Raw genomic sequence first — 20,271 nt, forward strand, 5'->3', positions numbered from 1 at the left:
ACCACTTTTCTCCAAAACATGCATAGAAGGCTCCTCTTCTCCAATCACTTCTGGTGCTATCTCACCAACTTGTAGGCCACAGTCTTCCCAGAATTATTTTGAGTCTTTGGGAGACAGTATGGTGTGGTGGAAAAAGCTCAGATCCTTGGCTCTAGCATGTACCAGTCACATGATGTCAGGCCCACATTCCTGAACCTCTCAGAGCCTCAGTTCCTGCGTCTGTAACTGGGCACAGCAAATTTTAGCTGACCAGGCTATTGTGAAGATTGAAGGAGATAATACTTAAAAATGTCTGGCATAGTAGATTTTCAGTGAGTGTTAGCCTCCTTCCTGAGGAAATCGGAACACCTCGTCCCATTTTATTCAGGCCACAGGACCCATCTGGATAAAAAGCCTGTTTACTCACCTCTGAATGTGAGAGAGACGTTTGGGTTTTTTGGTTTTCTATTTTTCGTTTTTTTGAGGAGAGTCAGAAATGCAAAGAAAGACTTTAATTTTTTTTTTTTTTTTTGCCATCTGTTCAACAAGACGAATGAGTTTACCTTGAAAATAGTCACATTACAAAGTGATGGCTGGATGGGAACAATTTGTTATAATGCTCCAATTCCACTGCTTCTTTCCCAGTGGGGAGAATGCCCTCTTCAGTTACTGAGGCTCCAGAGCGTTGCTTCCTAATGGGAACTGGAGAACAGACAGCTATTCAAATTCTAACTAGAGCCTAGAAGGATGGTTCCTTTTGATTGAAAGAGAAAAAAAAAAAAAGTCATGAGTCAGCTGCTTAGGAAAATGCCTCACTGATGATATTAGTACATAGAAGCAATTTCATCAGTCAGGGAAGCGCATTTTCAAGAGGTAAGATTGGCAGGGCAGAAAGGAAAGAATATTAATGAAGCTGTCAGGAGGGACGATAGTGCTGTGTCGGTTCTGGGCAGCAGAGGGAGCTTTGCTTCCTAATCCTGAAACACGTATTTGGCAAGAAGGCGACCATCATGGAGTCTGGGAGAATCTTGACCTCTCCTTGTTGGCTGTCGTAGAGTTCCACAATTTACTTACGAAAATTGCATTTGGATGGCTCTTAGGAAGAACCAGAGAGCAGAGGATGGTTAGTGACAATATTAGCCAACGCTGCATAAAATTGGCTACGAGGCAGGCACTGTTCTAAGTACTTCATGTATATTATCTCATTAAATTCTCACAACAGCAGTATGAGGTAAGTAATAATGTTACTAAGCCCATTTGGGGATGAGGCAACTGAGGCAGAAGGAAGTTAAGTGACTTTTCCAGGGTTACACAGCTAGTAATTGTCTATACTCTTAGCCATTAAGAACAAGTTGTATTTACGCTTTTGATTTTATTCGATTTTACGAACAGCTCTATAAGGTATTACTATTTTATTACCATTATTTTATTAGTGGAGAATCTCAGGCCAAGAGAGAGACAGTCAGAGAGAATAGGGTAGAATGAACTTTACGGACTATGGGCTTGGAGTGTTCAACAGATACTTTCAGTGCTAATATTCTAGACTCTCTATAATTGGCCAATAACAGAAGACTCGGAGAGCAGGACTCTGTTCCGAGCTTAATTCTAAGTTCCCTGCTTCTTACTGCTACCCTGTTTCCTACTACCTCCCTCCTCTGTGCTGGGCTCTGTGGGTGAGAGGTCAAGAGATGCAGAAGCCTAGTCTCTGAGCTGCAGGTACCCTGGACTATGTTGACTTCTCCCCTACTTGAGTTTCTCAGCCACTGGATCTGGAAATATGGGGTGTAATTTTAGCTCTCTCAGTTGGTAGCCTGGTGACTTTGACCTTGGGTTTCTCTAATCAATCTGGAGCAGTGTGTTTGCAGGAGGCAAGACTGAAAGAAGAAACAAAAATATCATTTCCATCACTATGTGAGAGAGGGAGAAGGGAAGTCCTTGTACCTCCAAGGTTTACTTTCAGTAAAACAGGTATTTGGATCACACAATGGTGACACGAGGGTCAAAAGTCTCTTTTGGGGCTGACAGTCTATGAAACCACAAGTTTCTGTAAAGCCTTGAGTGTATTATTAAATCTTCATATGGTGACAGGAGACCCCAACCCAAAGGAATGACTCTAATGCAAGATTCTTCACCTTGGCACTATTTTGATGTTCTGAGTTGGATTATACCTCATTGTGGGGGGTGTCCTGTGTCTTGTAGCAGCATCCCTGGCCTCTGTCTGTAGCACTATAACCTACTTGAGTCGAGTTGGTTGTCCCATAACCAAGATATAACCCCTAATGGTGGGAATGTACACATCGTGGTAGACCAGGAGGACAGATGCTTTGGGTTGTTGTTGATGATGATGATGATGATGATGAATAACACTTTTTCATTGGCTACTATGACCCATGCCTTGTTTTACAACACAGTCACACATGTAGTCATGATCTCTTTTCATCTTCACAGCCTCCCTATGCATTTGGTACTGTTAACCCTCTTCTATAGAAGAGGAAACTGAGGTACAGAGAGATTAAATAACTTGATCAAGGTCATATAAAACTCATTAGTAGTGAGTTGAGACTGTCTACTCCAGTGCTTACACCATCTGCTTTCCTGGAGGTAGTCTAGATGGCAAGACTCAATGTGTGGGCCACAGTCTGGTGTCAGCCAATAGACTGTTTGCTTCAATCTGTGTTGAAGTAAATCATCTGCATCACTAAGTACACCATTTAGTTCAACTAGTATTTTTTGGTAGCCAGACTTTCTAAATGAAGGAAGGATCGCATAGATTTATACACTGACACAAGCTCCTTGTCTTGTTGCAGGCAAACATTTTGTGGCAAGCAAGCACAGAAATGAAAATGTCATCTAATATGTGCATAGAACTTTATCATTGGCAAATTGTACTCCCTTCTATATAATCTTACATATTCCTTATAGATGTGCCTTTCCCCACCCTGTGAGGGTCAATGAAGAGGCAACATAGAGTAGATTCACTTTCCAGCTGAGGAGACTAAGGCTCAGGAAACTAAGTGATTTTTCCTTGCTATTAAGTAAGCTGGGAGTCCAAAATACGAGTCCAAGTTTTCAAAATCATAGTTCACTGTTCCAAGTGCTACGATAGGACTGTATTCTGACCATATCCGTAAATGACTCTCTTCCTCTGTCCAGCTCCATGTCATTGCAAGGACCTAAAAATGGATTACCTTTCCTTCATTGGATACTCTCCTATTATAATATAACATGGTACCAAAAGAAACAACAGCATAGTTCTTTGGTCAATATACTTTCCATTCAAAAAGCACAATGCTCTCCTGAATCTCTGGTATTATGGAAAGAGCCTGAGTTTTAGACTCAGTCCTCACTCCCTTATTTACAAATTATGTGGTTTCAGGCACCTTTTAAAGCCCCTTTGACCCTTAGTTCCCTCATGTGTCAGATGGACATAATCACATTTACCTGTTGAATTGTTGCGATGGTCAAATTACACGTGGTGCCTACAAGATCAAGTGCATGGTGGGAGTGAAGTCAATGTGACTTTTCTCTCCTTCCTTTTATCTAGCATGTATTTTTTGATCCACTTCCATATCTCTAAAACTGTCTCCTAACAGTAACGAATAACAGTAGAGACTAATCTTTATCACTAATGCACAATCCATCTGGGAGAAAATCATTGCTTCTTAAATCAGGACTAATCAACAGGGCTTCGAGACCCAGCTCCGTCCTACCATGAGCTTGTAGGAACAGATGGAAAATGGTCTGGGCAGATGGAAAAAGTCCATTTTCCAACAGGAATTATTTATTTGTGAAGTTGGAACCACTTGGAATGAATATTTTGAATTAGGAGGATGAAATATTGTAAGATTCACAACAGGGCCATGAAATTAACTAATGCACTGTGACTACCAGCGTCACTGTGAGGCAGGGAGTAGGAATAATAATGGGGCCTTCAAAAATGGTTCAAACACATAAATTATTTACTTGTGTGTGCGTCAGTGTCAATGACTCCCTTGAAGCTGTTCTGCTGATGGCATTATCCTTCATGCCCTTCCTAAGAAAGGCTGTTCTTATTGCAAGGTCCTTTGTCTCTGTGATCAGGTTATTATAGAATGTGAATATTATAAAATACATAGCTATCATTTTATGAGACCTGTTTGGTGTTAGACACTGTATGTTTTCCATGCATTATATCTAGCCTCTATAATGATCCTGCAAAATAAGTCCCTTAAAGTCTAAAGTCTACTGTTTTATAGATGAAGAACCTTAAATTCAGTGATATTAAGTGACTTACTCAAGTCATACAATTGTGTGTAAGAGGTGTTCCTGTCTCTATTCTTGCATCTCAGAACTTTCCCCCCAAATGGCCCCTGAGCAATTGAAATATTCACCTGACCATACCACAGCCCTCTGTGCTTCGTACGGAGTCTTGGCTGGGCATCAAGGGCCTCCAAGATCTGATTCTGCTTTCTTCAGCTTTGCCTCCTCCACTCTCACCTGGAGCATCATGCTTGCAGTGTATGTAACCATAGTTCCCAGTTCCCAGAACAGAGGGCAGATTCATGTCTCAGGGGTTTTGTTCACTGTCTTTTGCCTACTTGGAATGCTCAGTCCTGTAACCCAAACACTCCCCACCCATCCCTATTTGGCCAGTTGCTTCTCCTTTGCCAGGACTTGGCTCAGTCATAAATGCTCTAGAAAGCTTACTTGACAACAGCCATGCTGCTATCACTGGACCGAGCCATGTGCCCCTCTGCTGTGCCTCAGTACTCCTGGCTTTTCTCTCACATAGCACTTATACTCTGTTGTATTCAGCAGCTTTAGTGTCTGCTTTTGCTAACAGACTAGGAGTTCTATCTCATTCATCTCCATATGCCTAGTACCCTGCACAGCTCTAAGCACAGCGGGGTGTTGGTTTTTGTTGAACCCATGAATGAGTAAGTGGATAGATGGATAAAATGACAGATGCTTCCTGTTAAAGTATCTATGTGGTATATCTGTGTTTTCATAATGGCCTCAGACCAACAAATAACAAAGTTATCCATACAGGAATAAGTCACTAATGCCTCATCAGGATCCCAGAGAGGGCTGAGGGAAACCATGGTGTTGGCTGAGTGATGTTCTCAGAGTGAGAAGGATTAAGTGGGGGGAGAGATAAATGGGAGTAGACATGCATTTCCTTTTTTTTTTTTAAGATTTTATTTATTTATTTGAGAGAGAGCATGAGCAGGGGGTGAAGGGCAGATGGAGAGGGACAAGCAGGCTCCTTACTGAGCAGGGAGCCTGATGTGGGGCTCGATCCCAGCACCATGCTGGAATCATGACCTGAGCTGAAGGCAGACACTTATCCAACTGAGCCACCCAGGCACATCTAGACATGCATTTTCTGACCCATTAAGAGCCAGGGAGAGAAACTACCAACAGATCAATCTAGACAGGGGTCAGTTAGAAAGAAGGTAGTCCAAGTAAGCCAGTGTTATTTGGGCAAGGGAATTTTCTGGGAAGTCTAGAAATATTTTGGAAAATCCATTCAAACTGTTTATTGAGACCTGAACATAGTAGGTGCTCAGCAAATACTTGTTAAATAAAAAAGAGACAACTGTACAGGCCTGAATTCCTCATTTCCCTCCCAAGACACAAAAAACCCAGGATTATTAGAAGCCCCAGAAGGAAGTAGCACCCAGGCCATTTCTGCCCTCCTAGGCAGTCCAGGGTGGGGGTCATCACAGGATTTGGAGCTGGGAAGGTCTGTGTTAAATCATGTCTCTACTGCTCTTTTGCTGAGCCTCTGAGGTTCAGCTCTTCATTCATAAAGTAAAAATAATTCCCATCTCTAAAGGCCATCATGGGTGTTAGGAGAAATTATAGTACCTGGCCCACAGCATGGGTTCAATACTGAGAGCTCCTTTACCCTTCTCTTGGGTTCAAGGAACCTTGCCATGAGGCTGCAGGACACAAATCCCAAGGCGTAGCAGTGTGGGGGAACACAGTTTTTGCACTCTGCCAACCTACTGCGGGCACCTGGAAAATAAGCCAGGATGAAGGGGGACTGGCAGGACTGGCGAGAAATGGCCCCTAAGAGCTGTGTGAGGGAAGGCAAGTTCTCATCTCTGTCTCTAGCACCTCCTGCACCTTTAGCAAAGCCACAGAATTTCTGAGAGTCTCAGCATGCTCATCTGCAAAATGCTCACCATTGTTCTTGCATTTTACTCCACTCCTGGCCCACTCCTGTATTTCCCCCTCCCTCAGGATAGAGGGTTTACCTGAAACTATGCCCTAGATACTGCATAGGATATTACAGCTGAAATCAATTCCTTCAGGAAGTGGGGAAATAATGAGCCCCAAATGTGTCTTCCAAAGGCAGAGTGTAGATTGGAACTCAGGCTCTGGAAGCTCCCATTGTGCATAGGTCTTTGTTTGGGGTCTGCCTGAGAAATAGCAGGGGTCCAATTAGACTAGGCCTCCTGGACTGCGTGCAGGTCAGCTAGGGAAAATATTGATTTCATTACAAGTGTAATGATGGTAACGAAAGACCAGAGGAGGGATCCCTGGGTGGCGCAGCGGTTTGGCACCTGCCTTTGGCCCAGGGCGCTATCCTGGAGACCCGGGATCGAATCCCACGTTGGGCTCCCGGTGCATGGAGCCTGCTTCTCCCTCTGCTTGTGTCTCTGCCTCTCTCTCTCTGTGTGACTATCATAAATAAATAAAAATTAAAAAAAAAAAAAAGAAGACCAGAGGAGACTAAGCCAATCTGGGGATAGTGGTACCTTCTCTCTCCTTCTCTGCCATTGTAGAAGGTGGCCAAGACCTGGCAACCTTTCAGAGGCTTCATAACCTGAGGCTTCTGTCATTCATGTTATCCTATACTTGGAAGGAACCACTTATCTTTCCCAACACTGACAGATTTCCATCCATCTCAAGGACTTCTGAGGACAGAAAGCTACTGCTCTTAGGGAGCAGTCCACTTTATTATTTATCAGTTCTGATCACTAGCATGTCTTTTCTCTGGCTGAATCAAAATCCATCTACCTATCATTTTCCCCATTCCTCATTCCATCCATGGACCCAATGGGAGATAGACTGCCTTTCCTACCTGCCTTTCTGTTTCTTTGCTCTCTTTGTCACCTGCTGAATACATGGTTGAGTAAGGAGTCAGAGGTGTTGCTAACCAAGGCCAGTGGGTGGGGGTATTCTGAGGTTGCGATGGCTTATATGGGATGGGCTGTTTATTCAGAGGTACATACATAGGAAAGTAAAAATAGAGAGTGTAGGTCAGCATATGGATTATGGAAAGTTTTATACAGTAAAAGACCCTTCCCAAGCTATCTATCTCCCCAATGGGAGTCAGTGGTGGAAGAAAACAAAGTTTTCTTTCCTCTTTCTTTTTTTTTTTTTTTTGTTGTTGTTTTGGTTTTTGTTGTTGCTGTTGTTCATAACTCTAGAAGGGCGGTTGTTGTTGCCATGATTGATCAAACTTTACATCCTCTTTGGCCACAAGGGAGGGTAGAAAGGAGGTTAAAACAGAGACCAATTTTAGAAGAACAGATTGGAGCTGTCTGGAGAAGGAACTGTCTTAGAGATGACAAGTAGTGAGGTCCACATCCCTGGAGGTGTTCAAACATAGTGAGTCTGAAGGAAACTGCTTAGAGACAACACAAGTATGTTGAAAAATGGTTTTGCTGATTGGAATCTCCCAGGGATTGGCCTATTGATCAGTATTTTGGAATTCCAGTGAAACAGAACCCTGGTAAGGGTCCCCTAATGGAATTGTTGAAGTCTGTATGGGAGAGCAGGATATGTGTTTTGAGCAAAGGCTTGGTGCAAGTCACTGACTGCTCTCCACCAGCTAAGTCTTTGTCAGAGCTCAATCTGCTTGTGAATTTGTCTGGAATCCATTCCTAGTGGCACCATCTGTTTGTGATTGTCCTATCATCTGACCATTTACCCTCTGTCAACTCCCCTCCTCTGGGCACTCCCACTGCCAGTTAGAGTTCTACCCATTGTCCAGTCTGCATAAACTGAGTCTGAGACTGGACAGCAGAGAGGGGAGAAGGAGGGACACCTTCCAGTGTGTTGGCATCCAAGCCCATGATGTGTCTGGGAAGTCCCTATCAGGCCTTCACACAGAACCTGGGGAGAGAGCATGTGGCTGAGCCAGAGCCATATTGTGCTCCAGGCAGTCTGATGGCTCCGCAAATAATATTGATGCCTTTTGTTTGGAAACTTTTTTTTGGAGGCTTCCCATTTCCCAAGAAGCCAGGCTAAATGCTGGGCCTCCCCCAAGCCACTGCCTTTTGCGTGGTCCTGAAGCTAACTGTGCAGGCAGATGAAGAGCCCTGAATGCTAATGAGAGGAATGGCTGGCATTCCTGAGGCACCCTAGCCCTGGGAAACCCCCGCCTTTGTTGCTAAGGAGCCTTGGAACTGTAGCTGAAAGGCTCTAATGAGGAGGGGCAAGGAGAGAAAGAGAAGAAAGGCCAGCATTTGTTTGCAGAACTCCACAGTTCTCTGGCCAGCTCCAAAGCTGTCCAGTTGCTGATCCCAATTAGAATATCAAACCCTGTATTGTTTCTCTTAATGATCTTGGGAAATTCCTCTGAAGAGTCAGGGAGCACTTAGCAAACTCTTTGGATTGCCTGATCTATACAGTTGTTTCTCTGCTTGTGCAAACACACAATGCCAAGAGTCCTGAAAACACCTTTCATTTCAGTCCCCGCAAGGCAGGGATGTAGCCCTGAGAGCTGCAAGAGGGCAGAAGGCCACCAGCCTTCACAAGTTTCATGTAGGGGCTCCATTCTACAGATATTTTCCAGGTGCTCACTTGGGAGTGAATTTGGGCTGTGGGCTGGGGACAAAGCTCAGGCCTTTTTGGGAATGACCTCCAGACTTGCTGGGGTAACAGACCACTCAGGCTACAGAGAATTTTGCAGGTTATTTGCTCTGACCTGCAAGCCACTGTTGGACTTAAAGTTGTGCACTGGGTTCTAATCCTGACTCAGTCATTCCCTAACTGTTAGCCCTTAGGCCAGTACTTTTACCACCCTGGGCCTCAGTTTCTCATCTGTACAATGGGCTTCGTAGTGAAACTAGCCTAATCGGGTTACTGGGAGGAGTCAGAGCAGGTGAGAGAATGAAGAATGAGAACGTGGAGGGCATGGTCCCTGAGGACTCGAGGGACTACATGATCCTTGAGCCACCTGTTGGCTTGGAAGGGGTCTGTACTTGGAAAAGGGATTTGATGATTTGGGTCACTGAATGGAGTAAATGGAGATACTGTATAAGAGTAAAATAGGAAGCCAGTGTCCCCTCTGGAGCATGTCTATGTGACAGGTATAGTGCTGGGCAATTTGTACCATTATCTCCTTTAATATGAATGACTCCGGGAGATAGGGAGTGAACTGCCCAGGGTCATACATCTGGGAAGGAGGCTGCCCAGCTGGTGAGATTCAGCCTCTGTCATGTCTTCAGTGATCCATCTTTAGAGGCTGAGGCTTTCGGACAGTTGGGGCAGACACAGTTGACCCTGAGTCACTCCAGGGCATTCTGGAGTTTGAACAGTCCACTGCACACAGACACCAGTATAGAAAGGTTCTGCTAGAGAAAACTGGTCAAGACCGCAGACACCAGACTTCTCTACCCAAGAGTTAGACTCACAGTGACAGTCACTGAGACTATACAAAATAACACTGACATTTGAGGGGGGAAAGAGAGAAAGAGAGAAAGGTAATAGATTTTCCATAAAAGCAAATCATGGAGAACTCCTAGGATAGAGGTCAAACCAGTATTCTAGAGCATAATGACCTCATAGCATTTTCCTGTTTATGTCCAGTGGTTTGTTTGCCTCAAGGCCTCATTTAACATCTGCTGTCACACTGTCACCTTGATATCTTTGCTTTTCTCTATGACTTAAGTTGAATTTTGCTTCTTTTAATGTTTACTCAGAGAAATTGAACGAGTATTTACTTTTGCAAGGTGGAAGTCTTGCAAATGCACGCACACACACACATACATACACACACCCCTTGGGGGTAAAGTAGTGGACAATTCCAGACAGGAGATGATTCAAGAACAATTGTTCTTTGGTCCTAGAAGACAGATATATCTCAAAATTTGTTTTTGCTATAGGGGTAGCCTTATGTCCCTGTGTCACTTCACGCAGACCATTGTTCAAGCATCTTGATGCTCAGCAGCTAAGGGAAGGGGCATAAGAAAGGTCCATCTCGGGGATCCCTGGGTGGTGCAGCAGTTTGGCGCCTGTCTTTGGCCCAGGGTGCGATCCTGGAGACCCGGGATCGAATCCCACATCGGGCTCCCAGTGCATGGAGCCTGCTTCTCCCTCTGCCTGTGTCTCTGCCTCTCTTTCTTTCTCTCTCTCTCTCTCTCTCTCTCTCTCTGTGACTATCATAAATAAATAAAAAAAATTTTTTTTTAAATTAAAAAAAAAAGACTAAAATGTTAAAAAAAAAAAAGGTCCATCTCTACCATGTGTAAGAACCGTCCAAATGGCACGACTCTTGGTGTTTATAACACTCCTGTGAAACAGTGTTTATGTTACTCCTGTTTTACAGTTGAAGAAACTGAAGCTCAGAGAGATTGAACACTTGCCAAGGCTATGACCTACTAAGTGCCAGAGCTGGATTTGGGTGGGTTTTAAAGCCTTTTCTTTTTCTGCTTTCTGTTTAAGAATGGGTAGTGGTGGTGGGATGACTGTGGATCCACATATGGCCATGGCTACTCCACTTCCAGAAGCAGTTAGCTAGCCAGCCAGCCCTAAGTACAGGGTGTGCATGACTTGTGGTCACATAGCTCTGGGACACCTTTCATGCTGCATTCTGGGTCAGTGGAGTCACCTCCAGCTGTGTGAGTTGGTAGGTGCTGAGGCTATCCATCAGGAGCTAATCTAGATATTGCACACAAAGAATTGGGTAAGGTAGGGTTACACCCTCCAGGACCACACAATTGAGTCTGATAACCCTGGCTTCATGTTTAGGACCTCCCATCATCCAATCCTCTTTCCAGTCCACTTCCCCACAGAGATGTAGGGTGGACCGGGTATTCTTAGGTAAGTGACCAGTGTTCTTCAGAAGGCTCTAACCCTCTGGCCAGTTATCAACAGGCGCAGCCCTGTTGCTTTTCTACCCTTTACTTCTTTGAGTCTCTTTCCTCAACAGTATTGAGTACTGTTGAGTACAGTATTTACTCAGTATGGTAAAACCCACCACAGTGAGTCATCAGAATTGGATGAAGCAAAATATGTCCAGTTCCCAGCACAAGTTGGTTGCCCAATGTATACTGATTTGCCCGATCTAATATTCTAATTTCCCTCATTTGACATTTTGGTAGCTTGAGAAAGCCATGTTTATTTGCTTACTTCTCTGACCTCAAAAGCAGCTAGCAGGGCCAAGGGTTCTAGAATGTTAGAGAGATGGTCAGTGGGCCTCAAGAGGCATTTTTTTCTGGGTTACTCAAGGATTGTGAAAACTAAAGCAGGTCACACTTGAAGCCTTTAGGGATCATTGATGTTAGTGAATCAAAATTATTTTGTTCTTAGGGCTTTGTTTATGAGATTTTATGAGACACCCCTCTACATAAAATAGATAAAAAGAGATGCTCAGAGATCTTTTTACTTTTCCCCTTGACCTAATTCCTTTGTTCTGTCTGAAAACCAGAATCCAGGTCACTCAACATTAATGATGGTTCTGGGAACACATTTGTCTCTGAAGTCCTGGGTCAGTATTCCTTCAGTGAGCTCATGCTACCTGTGTGGTGTGATGTGCGTGTTCTGTGGGAGGTGCAAAGTTGGATAGGAGAACTGTGGGAACTTGTGGAAAGTTTTGCTTGATTTTTCTGCCAGAGAGAGCAAAGAAGATGTTGCCTATTTCCAGAATCCTTTGTCCCAGGTGTCACTTATTTAAAAACTTCTGATACTTTGGGAAGAAGATAATCCCTGGGGATAGTGTAACATCATCTTGCTTTGTACTAGAGAAAATATCTCACTTGTTCAGAAAACTTGCTTGGAATTCTGCTCCTACCCTTACCTTAGTATTAATATATTGCCAATAATTTTATCTTTTATAATGTGAAAATCCTACCTAGAATAGTGACTAGAGGAAAGGCTAGCTTACTTATCTAAAAATGATATATCTAGGTCTCCTATGTGACAGGCATTTTTGGGAGTTGATAAGAATGTCTAGCCTTTTTTTTTTTTTTTAGTATTTGGAATTGCAAGGTTTGCAAAAAATAAAGTTTTATCAGCAATATAGGGGGAAAATCATGTAATGATAATAAGGAGCTTTATGAAAATAGAAGAGGACTTTAAGAAATTGAGTTCTTGCCACCTCAGGAGGGGAAACCTGTTTTTCCAGGGTCATTCTGAGCTGCTTATGAGGGAGCATCATAGCCAGAAAAGAAATCCAAGTCCAAAGCATCTCCAGTTGCTGTATCGGCCTCAACTCTGACAGTGCCTCTACCACTACACTCAGGACGGGGAGGAACACGTGTCTGGGTAAAAAGGAAGATAAAGGAAACATCTGTTCTCACAATATGGGCTTGTTATCATAGCTCCTTTAAGTACTGAAGTGCTGGTTCCAAGAGCATATTTTCTCCCACACGGAATCTCCGCAAGGCTTGGTCGATTTTCTGAGGGCTCAGGGACAGGTTGTAAATGAGATTGTAGTTGTGAATGAGACGTCTGGCCCGTTCTTTCTCCAGGACCCCTGCAATTTGGTCAGGTGGGTGGGAAGTTTTGAAAACAGTATGGAGAAAGCAAAAAAGAGAAAAGAAATTTATATTAGCTTGAGTGACTTCTGAGTAAAAAACAAATGCTAATATTTTGACACTTTCAGCTTCTTAAAGCAATTTAAGCTTGTTCTTTGTGGCCATAAAACTTTACGGGCCAATTTTTAAAACAGGTAGGGTGTCTGCTAAACTCAATTTCTGAGTTTTCTGGTTTATTTTTATCTTACTGAAGTAGCCAAACATGTTCCAAACATGCAGGATTCAAACAGCTCATTTTTATGCATCTCTGAAAATGTATTTACTATGACTCCCTCCTGCCTGCTTAAGTGTAGAGCATGACATCAGCAAAGAGGAACAGCTCATTCATAAGCCCCTAATTGTGAGCTGGTATATGTCAGATACTATACACTTAGGAATATAGAGGATTTAGGGAAGGAACATTTTACCTCAGGAAGATCCCCAACCAGTTGGGACAGTAAGATATGCAGAAAATTAGCTAGAGTATAGCAATAGTAACTGAGACTTATACGTGTATGTAACATTTACTACGTTTCAGGCATTCCCACGAACATTTTACCAATAGTAATTCACTGAATGCTCACAACCACCCATTTTACAGAGGGATAAACTGAGGCACAGAAATGGTAAGCCACTTGCCCAAGATTGCTTGAATCCATGCCTTTAACCATGACACTACATCATAGAGTAAGGGGGAAGAGATTGTTGCAAGTAAGGCTCAGATTGTTTCCTAAAGATGTTCCTTGAATTGTGGAGATCTACAACCCCAGGTGTCCAGAAAAGCTTTTCAATATCTTTTGTAGGGATTAAAGATACATCCCTTGCATGTTGTTCTTCTACTTTCCTGTACTCATGGAGGCTATAATAATGATTGTGAAATTCTTTTTCAAAGAGGTCAGATGCAGTCCTCTAGTCATTTTGTAAACACCACAACCAGTCCATTTGAGGTTGGGTCTACTAGACACCTGTTATCTCTGTTTAAGCTGCCAAATATTTATATTTCAATGAGCAAGTACTGTTGAGAATGATGCTCCCCTCTGAACCTCTCTGTGATGGGTGTTCTTAACAGTGGGCTACAAACATTTTGGGTCCTGATGTGATTTATTCTATTTAGTCCTATCCCATCCCACCCCATTCCATCCCCATTTGTTTCTTTTCTGTTCTATGTAGGCTTGTTTATTGTCTCTCTCTTTTATTAGAGTGTTGATCCTTTCTTCTGCAGAAATATCTTTCTTTGGGTTGGCCAAGTGCATCTTCGCAGTCCTCTACATCGGGTGGATGCTCTTGATCTGGTCTAGGTTGGATCCCTCAAGGCATTTCCTCATAGTCTGCCTCTGGAAATAGAAGTCATAGGCTTTGGAGTAAGTGTCTGACTGGGGTAAGTACTTTAACTTTCTGAGACTCAGTTTCCTCAACTTTAAAATGGGGATAATTAAACTGTATGAAAATCATTAAAATAATGAAAGCTTAGCACAGTGCCTAGAACTATTAAGCACTCATTAAAGCAAGCATTATTATAGGATGAGCATAATAGGTATAGCACCAGTATTATTCCAAATAAATAAGAATATGTCTTAATAAGAATATTTTTTAATATATAAAATTTAGTTTGTATTTTAATTGAAAATTAAAAGTAGTAGTAGAAAATATATGCAGGAATCACCACTGGTGGGCATAAGGGGCATTTTCTACTATCTTCTAAGCTATGCCACTGTTAGAGGATTCCTTGTGTCAAACAAAAGTCCATTGACTGAAATTTGTATCTGTCTAATTTACTGTCATTAGGGGCTGCCCAGGACAGCTGCATAAAATAACCCTTACAATCCATCTTAGTGTTGGGAGGCTATTCTTGTCCCATCACAACCAAAATGAAAGGAATAAGAAGAGCCTCTTTAACATCCACTTCACTCTACGGTTTGCAAAGAACTCTCAAATCTCGTGTGATCCTTTCTCAAAGCAGGGAGGTATGTTTTATTATTATCAGTCTTAGTTTATGATGAGGAAACAGGCTCAGAGAATATAAACAACTGACTTTCAGGGCTTAGCAATTAGTAAAGTCTGGGCTTGAATCTAAGTCTCCTGGTAAAACAAAACAAATAAACAACCGACAAAACAAGAAGCAAAACCTCATGTTCTTTCTAGTATGTCATGGGAGTTTAGTGTAGTGGGAAGTCCAGTACAACTCGGTTTGAATTATGGCTCCACTTCCCACTGGCCCGTCTTTTACCACTTTGAGCTTGGCTTTTTCCTCCGTAAATAAGGACACTAATCCCTTCAGCATGTGGTTGATGTGAGGAGTTAGTGATTCACTGTGTGCAAAGTCCAGACCCATGCAAAGAATGTCCTTGAGGGCTGTCATTGCATTCTGCCTCCTTGAACTGGAAAACATTTTCTATCTAGCCTTCAGTTCATTGGGAAGATTCCAAATCTACCATTCACCCAAACATTTATCCCAACCGCCCTTCTTTCTTTAGAAAACACAACCAGTTATTCACAGTCATTTCTTATTCTTCTCCTCAAGGATATTTTCTTGACAACCCCTGTTAGAACATAAGCACAGAGTAGGTTCCCAGAAACACTAATTTGATGATGGATGGTCTGTCTTCACCCTGAATGAAGAACACCCTGGCCTACATATTTCCTTGCACATAATAAAGAACACTGATTCATCAATAGGCAAAGTAGGTATCATCTGCTCAGTGTCTCAAATGAGGCTGTGGTGGTCAGCTAAATACTGTGGGTAATAAACCAACTAAATGACCTCAGTTAATCCTCTTCCCTCATTAAAGATAGTTATAGATGTTCCCAGATCAGGCTGACACATTCCCTGGCTGATGAGGAACTAATGAATTTCATAGAAACAGAGAAAACAGGCATAAATAGTGAAGAGGCCATGAGAGAGGCATTTCAAATCTGCCGGAATCTGTCTCCAAAGTCAACAAAACTCTGTTTTTCCTCAGAACAGTTCAAAAGTATGAGAAAGGTCCTGGTCTTTGGGGAGTCTCTTAGCAACTAAGTTTATGATCCATCATCCATCACTGCAACTCAGCATTTGTTTCTTTAGAAATGTCTTCCTTCTTCACCTGATGTTTTTTGTTTTTGTTTGTAACCCCATCACCACTCTTAGGTATGAATACCTAGACTTATACATATACAACATCATTAATGTCAGATGTAGAGTTCAGTGATTCGTCAGTTGCATATAACACCCAATGCCCATCACATCACATGCCCTCCTTAATGCCCAACACCCATTTACCCTGTCCTCATTATTACTATTTCAGTAACTTTTTGATCACTTTTTCTCCAGTATCTTCCCTAAATTATCTGTCTCCACTTTTATTGTGTTCTCCTCTGATCAAACCTTCAGTGAACACTGGGTAGAGGATTAAGCCTCATCCTAGCACTCAGGATTTGCAGTAGGATCTCACCTTCACTATCTAATCCAACATGAACCTTCTAAGCTTTCCAGAAGATGGTTTCAACTCAGAACGCCCTCCCCACCTATCCAAAGTAAACCCCAACCTCTCCCGAAGCCTCACTTAAACTCTGTCTTCCATGGAGCCCTCTCTGAACACTCAGCTCACATTAGATAAGCTGCTGTTCATTTTTCTTCTCTTTCTTTTGGACTCTTTAACTCTTCTTTATGTATTCAATTATTATACTTTATGTTGTCCTTGAAAATGTTTGGTTTTTGGCATTACTATCTGTCTTGGTGTCTTACCTAAAGGTCCTTTAGTCCAAAGATCATGTCTCATTCTTTCTGAGTTTCCTTCTGGTCCAGCCTATGACACAGTGCTGGGTTTATAACACATGTTTAATAACTTATTTTCTAATTCAGCTATATGAATTTTTCATTTAAAATTTTCACCACCCCCTCTCTTTGGTATGATTATTGGAATTCCTTGGGTATTGTGTAGTAGTACCCAAGGGTATTCCTTGGGTATTGTGAGTTCCTTTGTCTACACTTAAGTGCTTTGGAAATTCAAAACAACAAAAACAAAAACACACAGAGAATGAAAACACAGGCATTGCTACTGTTAGATGATTACTTCTAGAATGCACTATATATCCACTATTTTTTGTTGTTGTTGTTGAGATATAATTGACATATACCATTAATTAAGTTTAAGGTATATACTGTAATGATTTGATACATGTATATGTTGGGAAACGTTTAACACAATAAGGTTAGTTAACATATTCTTTATCACACATAATTACCATTTTGTTGTGGTTATAGTTTTGGTGGTGAGAGCATTAAAACTCTACTGTCCTAGCAACTTTCAAGTATACAATACAGTATTGTTAACTGAAGTCATCATGCTGTATGTTAAATTCTTGGAACTCATGCATCTTCTAACTGAAAATTTTGCCCTTTAACCGATGTCTCCCATTTTTCCCAGCAATTACCATTCTACTTTCCATTTCCATGGGTTCCATGCTTTTAGGCTTCACTAACTCACTATAACTACAGAATGTCATTAAATACCACCATTTCAGTCCATGTGCATTTGTATCTGCTCCCTCTTCCCCAGGTTTCTGACCTTGTCCTGGCCTTTGTTTTCACTTGGACATTGCAAGTCCTTTCTCCTTTCCTTACTTCCAGTTTCTCCTTCAATCTGTAGACAGCCATCCATGATCTTTCTGAAATACAACTTCATCATACCGCCACCCTGCCTAGAAACTCTTAGTGCTGCTACTCACTCTTTTTGAACTAAATCCAAATTCCTCGGTCTGGCATCTAAGATCTAGAATCTTATATTTCTACCTTTATCATTTCACATTCTTCTTAATAGCCCTTATATTCTTTCCAATCCAAACTTCTTGCCCTGAACTTCACACATAACACTTTATTTGGCTAATGTGTACCTTTGCCAGAAAGGTCTATTTTATTCCTTTGCATGTAAAGCACACTTTATCCTTAATGGTTAATTTCACACTAATATCACCTTTCCTGATCTCACTAGGAAGGAATACTCCTTTCTCTGAATGCCCACATAGCACACTGTAATGGTACTTATTACCTTCCATCTTGGATTTATTTATGTATTTACATTCATTCCTTTCTTTGTTCCTTCAAAAAAAATTTGAACAGAATTGTGCAAGGTGCAAGGGCAAAATACAGAATAGAGTCTACTGGTGAGACTGTTTAAGTCCCCAAATAAAAAATATTTATATCAACTATGATAATGGTTGTTAAAGAACTCCAAGAGGCCAGATAAAAGTTAGCCTAGATCTGTCTGGGGAAATCTTGGGTATCTCAGGGGAGTAGAGCCTGAGTTCTAACACAAAATATGTTTAAGCATGAGCTAGCCAGGTGGACAAGATGGAGAGTTGGCCGGGGGGAGGGGGGCGGGGGGCGGGGGGGGGGTAGGAAGAGGAGAGGCAGACAGCTCAGATGGAGGGCATAGGTTGAGTAAAGGAGCAGCCACAGGAGAAAGCATGGCATGTTTGAGGAGGGCAAGTTATTCATTATGACAGGACAGGATACACTGAGAGAATACCAGTTGAAGGAGAAAGGACTTGTAAGGTGGACAGAACCAGCTTTTGCCTTGCTAAGGAGTTAGGAATTCAGCCTGTCAGGGGGTGCACTGAAGATTTCAGCTGGGAGTTGCAAGATTGGACTGTGTGTTAGACTCTAGGAGTTGAATGGAGGAGGATCAGACACAAAGGACTGTGAGTAACCTGGTGGGGGATTCATGTCTCAGTCCGATTTATCTTTGTATTTTCCAGTTGTGTTCCCAGTATCAGTGCACACGGATTATATACAAAGTGTCTTTGATAAGAAGTGAAAGAAAAGAGGTGTCCACTTCCAGACTCGAACAAAAATAGAAAGCATATCAGCTCTCAGCGGCTCACTTCACCTGTATTACTCAGATCACACAGGTAGAGGGCATTCTCCAGCTTCCTGAACCTGTTGATCCACATCTCCTGTTCTTCAGACTCTTTCTTCATCATCATTGGACTCACAAAAGGCTGTGAGACTGGCCTGACCTTCAGAGCTTGTAGGGGATCTTTGGGGGCTGAAATCTCAGCAGGACGGTGTTCTGATGGCAGCTCCTCTTCTGGAGTTTTCTACCAAAACAACACAAGCATCGCACTGGCAATACATTCACCACAAAGAACTCTTCCAGTCTCTTGGCCAAAGATGAGGCCACACAGCTAGCAAGATTTATTGCAAGGTCTGGCTTTGTAAAGCTAGAGGATGTGTTTCAAATCCTCTGTGCCATAGGACCATATCTGCCAATTCTTGCTGGATATAAACTATGTTGAGTTGGGTTTTTTTTGGGTTGTTGTTGTTTTTTGTGGGTGTTGAAATCATGACTTTTATTCAGTTTACATTTCTGACTTACACAAAACAAAGGTTTTTGTGACTGAGAATTTTTATGATATTCTACTCTGTTTTATACTAGTGGGATACACAAGAGATAGGCTTCAGGCAATGCTTATAATTTCTTGGTGGGAAACCTCTGCATCATGAGTGTGAGATTTTTGACAGAAAGTGACTAAAACAATACTGATATTATCTTAGGCTCATGGGCCCATTCTACTAACCATAAAGCACCTCTGTGGTCTGTCCATTCTACACATTTAACAAAGGAAGCTGTGACCCAGGGAGTGGAAGTGACTTACTGAGCTCATACAGTCAATGGTAGACACAAAACTAGAAGGTGAGTGTAGAGCTTATGTCTAGTTCCTTTTGGTATTCTAACTCCATGTCCAGCACAGAAGAGAGATGCTTTTAGAACAAGTGGACAAATGAGTCCTTACTGTGTCATGTAAGACATTCTATCACCTACCATGAAGAGAGAGAGTGGACATCAGCTGTTTGATCTGCCCAACCTCACTTTTCCAGACATTGCCCATCCTCCCTATCTACATGACTGTGGAGAAAACCACCATGTATCTAAGGACATGATGCAGGACTTGCCACCTAATGCAAAATGGGCCAAGAGACACACCGTCCAGTGGTTTGGGAACTATTTGTGAGAAATAGAGACAGACAAAGAAAGAAAAATAGAGGCCATTCTGTGTAAGATGTAGGAACTCTAGCAGGTTTTCCACTCTGTGTATTGAAAATGAGAAAAAGATGGTCTGCCAAGAAAGATAGACACATACACAGGAAGATACTTAGATAGAGGATGTGAAGCTGACAGCAGAGAGAAAAGACACAGGAAGTCATGATGTTGTTCAAGTCCCTGACTTTAGTGTGTTGTTATGGTTCTGACCTTAGTGTAATATGCTTGTCTATCCTTCCATTATATTAAATTGGTAGAGTTGGCTCTGTTCACCACAATGCAAATAATCTTAACTAATTTGCCTTAGAATTATGCCTCTAACTTCTGTATCTCTGTGGTTCCTCCAATTTTCAAATACCTGAATTTCTCCAGTTTTGTACCTTTGTCTCAAACTTCTCACATATGAGTTGTGAAAAATCCCATAGCTCTAAAGAATGGAAATTGCAATAAGACACCAAGTTTTGAGTTTGTTAACAAACACGGATTGAGCTGCTTCTGGGGGATTGTAAAGAACTGTTTTGTTTCAAAGAATAGAA

The 20,271-nt window shown here is 42.1% G+C and overlaps 1 protein-coding gene and 1 long non-coding RNA gene across 2 annotated transcripts in view; one reads left to right on the forward strand and one right to left on the reverse strand.

Moving 5' to 3' along the window:
• Nucleotides 1-12,512: 12,512 nt before the first annotated feature.
• CUNH1orf87 (chromosome unknown C1orf87 homolog) overlaps nucleotides 12,513-20,271 on the reverse strand; it is a 77,836-nt gene continuing 70,077 nt past the window's right edge. The window contains 2 exon segments of the mRNA XM_055306298.1: nucleotides 12,513-12,673; nucleotides 18,581-18,791. Of these exon segments, the coding sequence (XP_055162273.1) occupies nucleotides 12,513-12,673; nucleotides 18,581-18,791 (372 nt within the window).
• Nucleotides 13,953-18,587, forward strand: LOC129497423 (uncharacterized). The gene is made up of 3 exons (XR_008661935.1): nucleotides 13,953-14,091; nucleotides 14,499-14,677; nucleotides 18,450-18,587. It is a non-coding gene; the product is annotated as an uncharacterized LOC129497423 (long non-coding RNA).

This window comes from Nyctereutes procyonoides, unplaced genomic scaffold (assembly GCF_905146905.1).
Source record: "Nyctereutes procyonoides isolate TBG_1078 unplaced genomic scaffold, NYPRO_anot_genome, whole genome shotgun sequence".
Classification (NCBI taxonomy): Eukaryota; Metazoa; Chordata; class Mammalia; order Carnivora; family Canidae; genus Nyctereutes; species Nyctereutes procyonoides.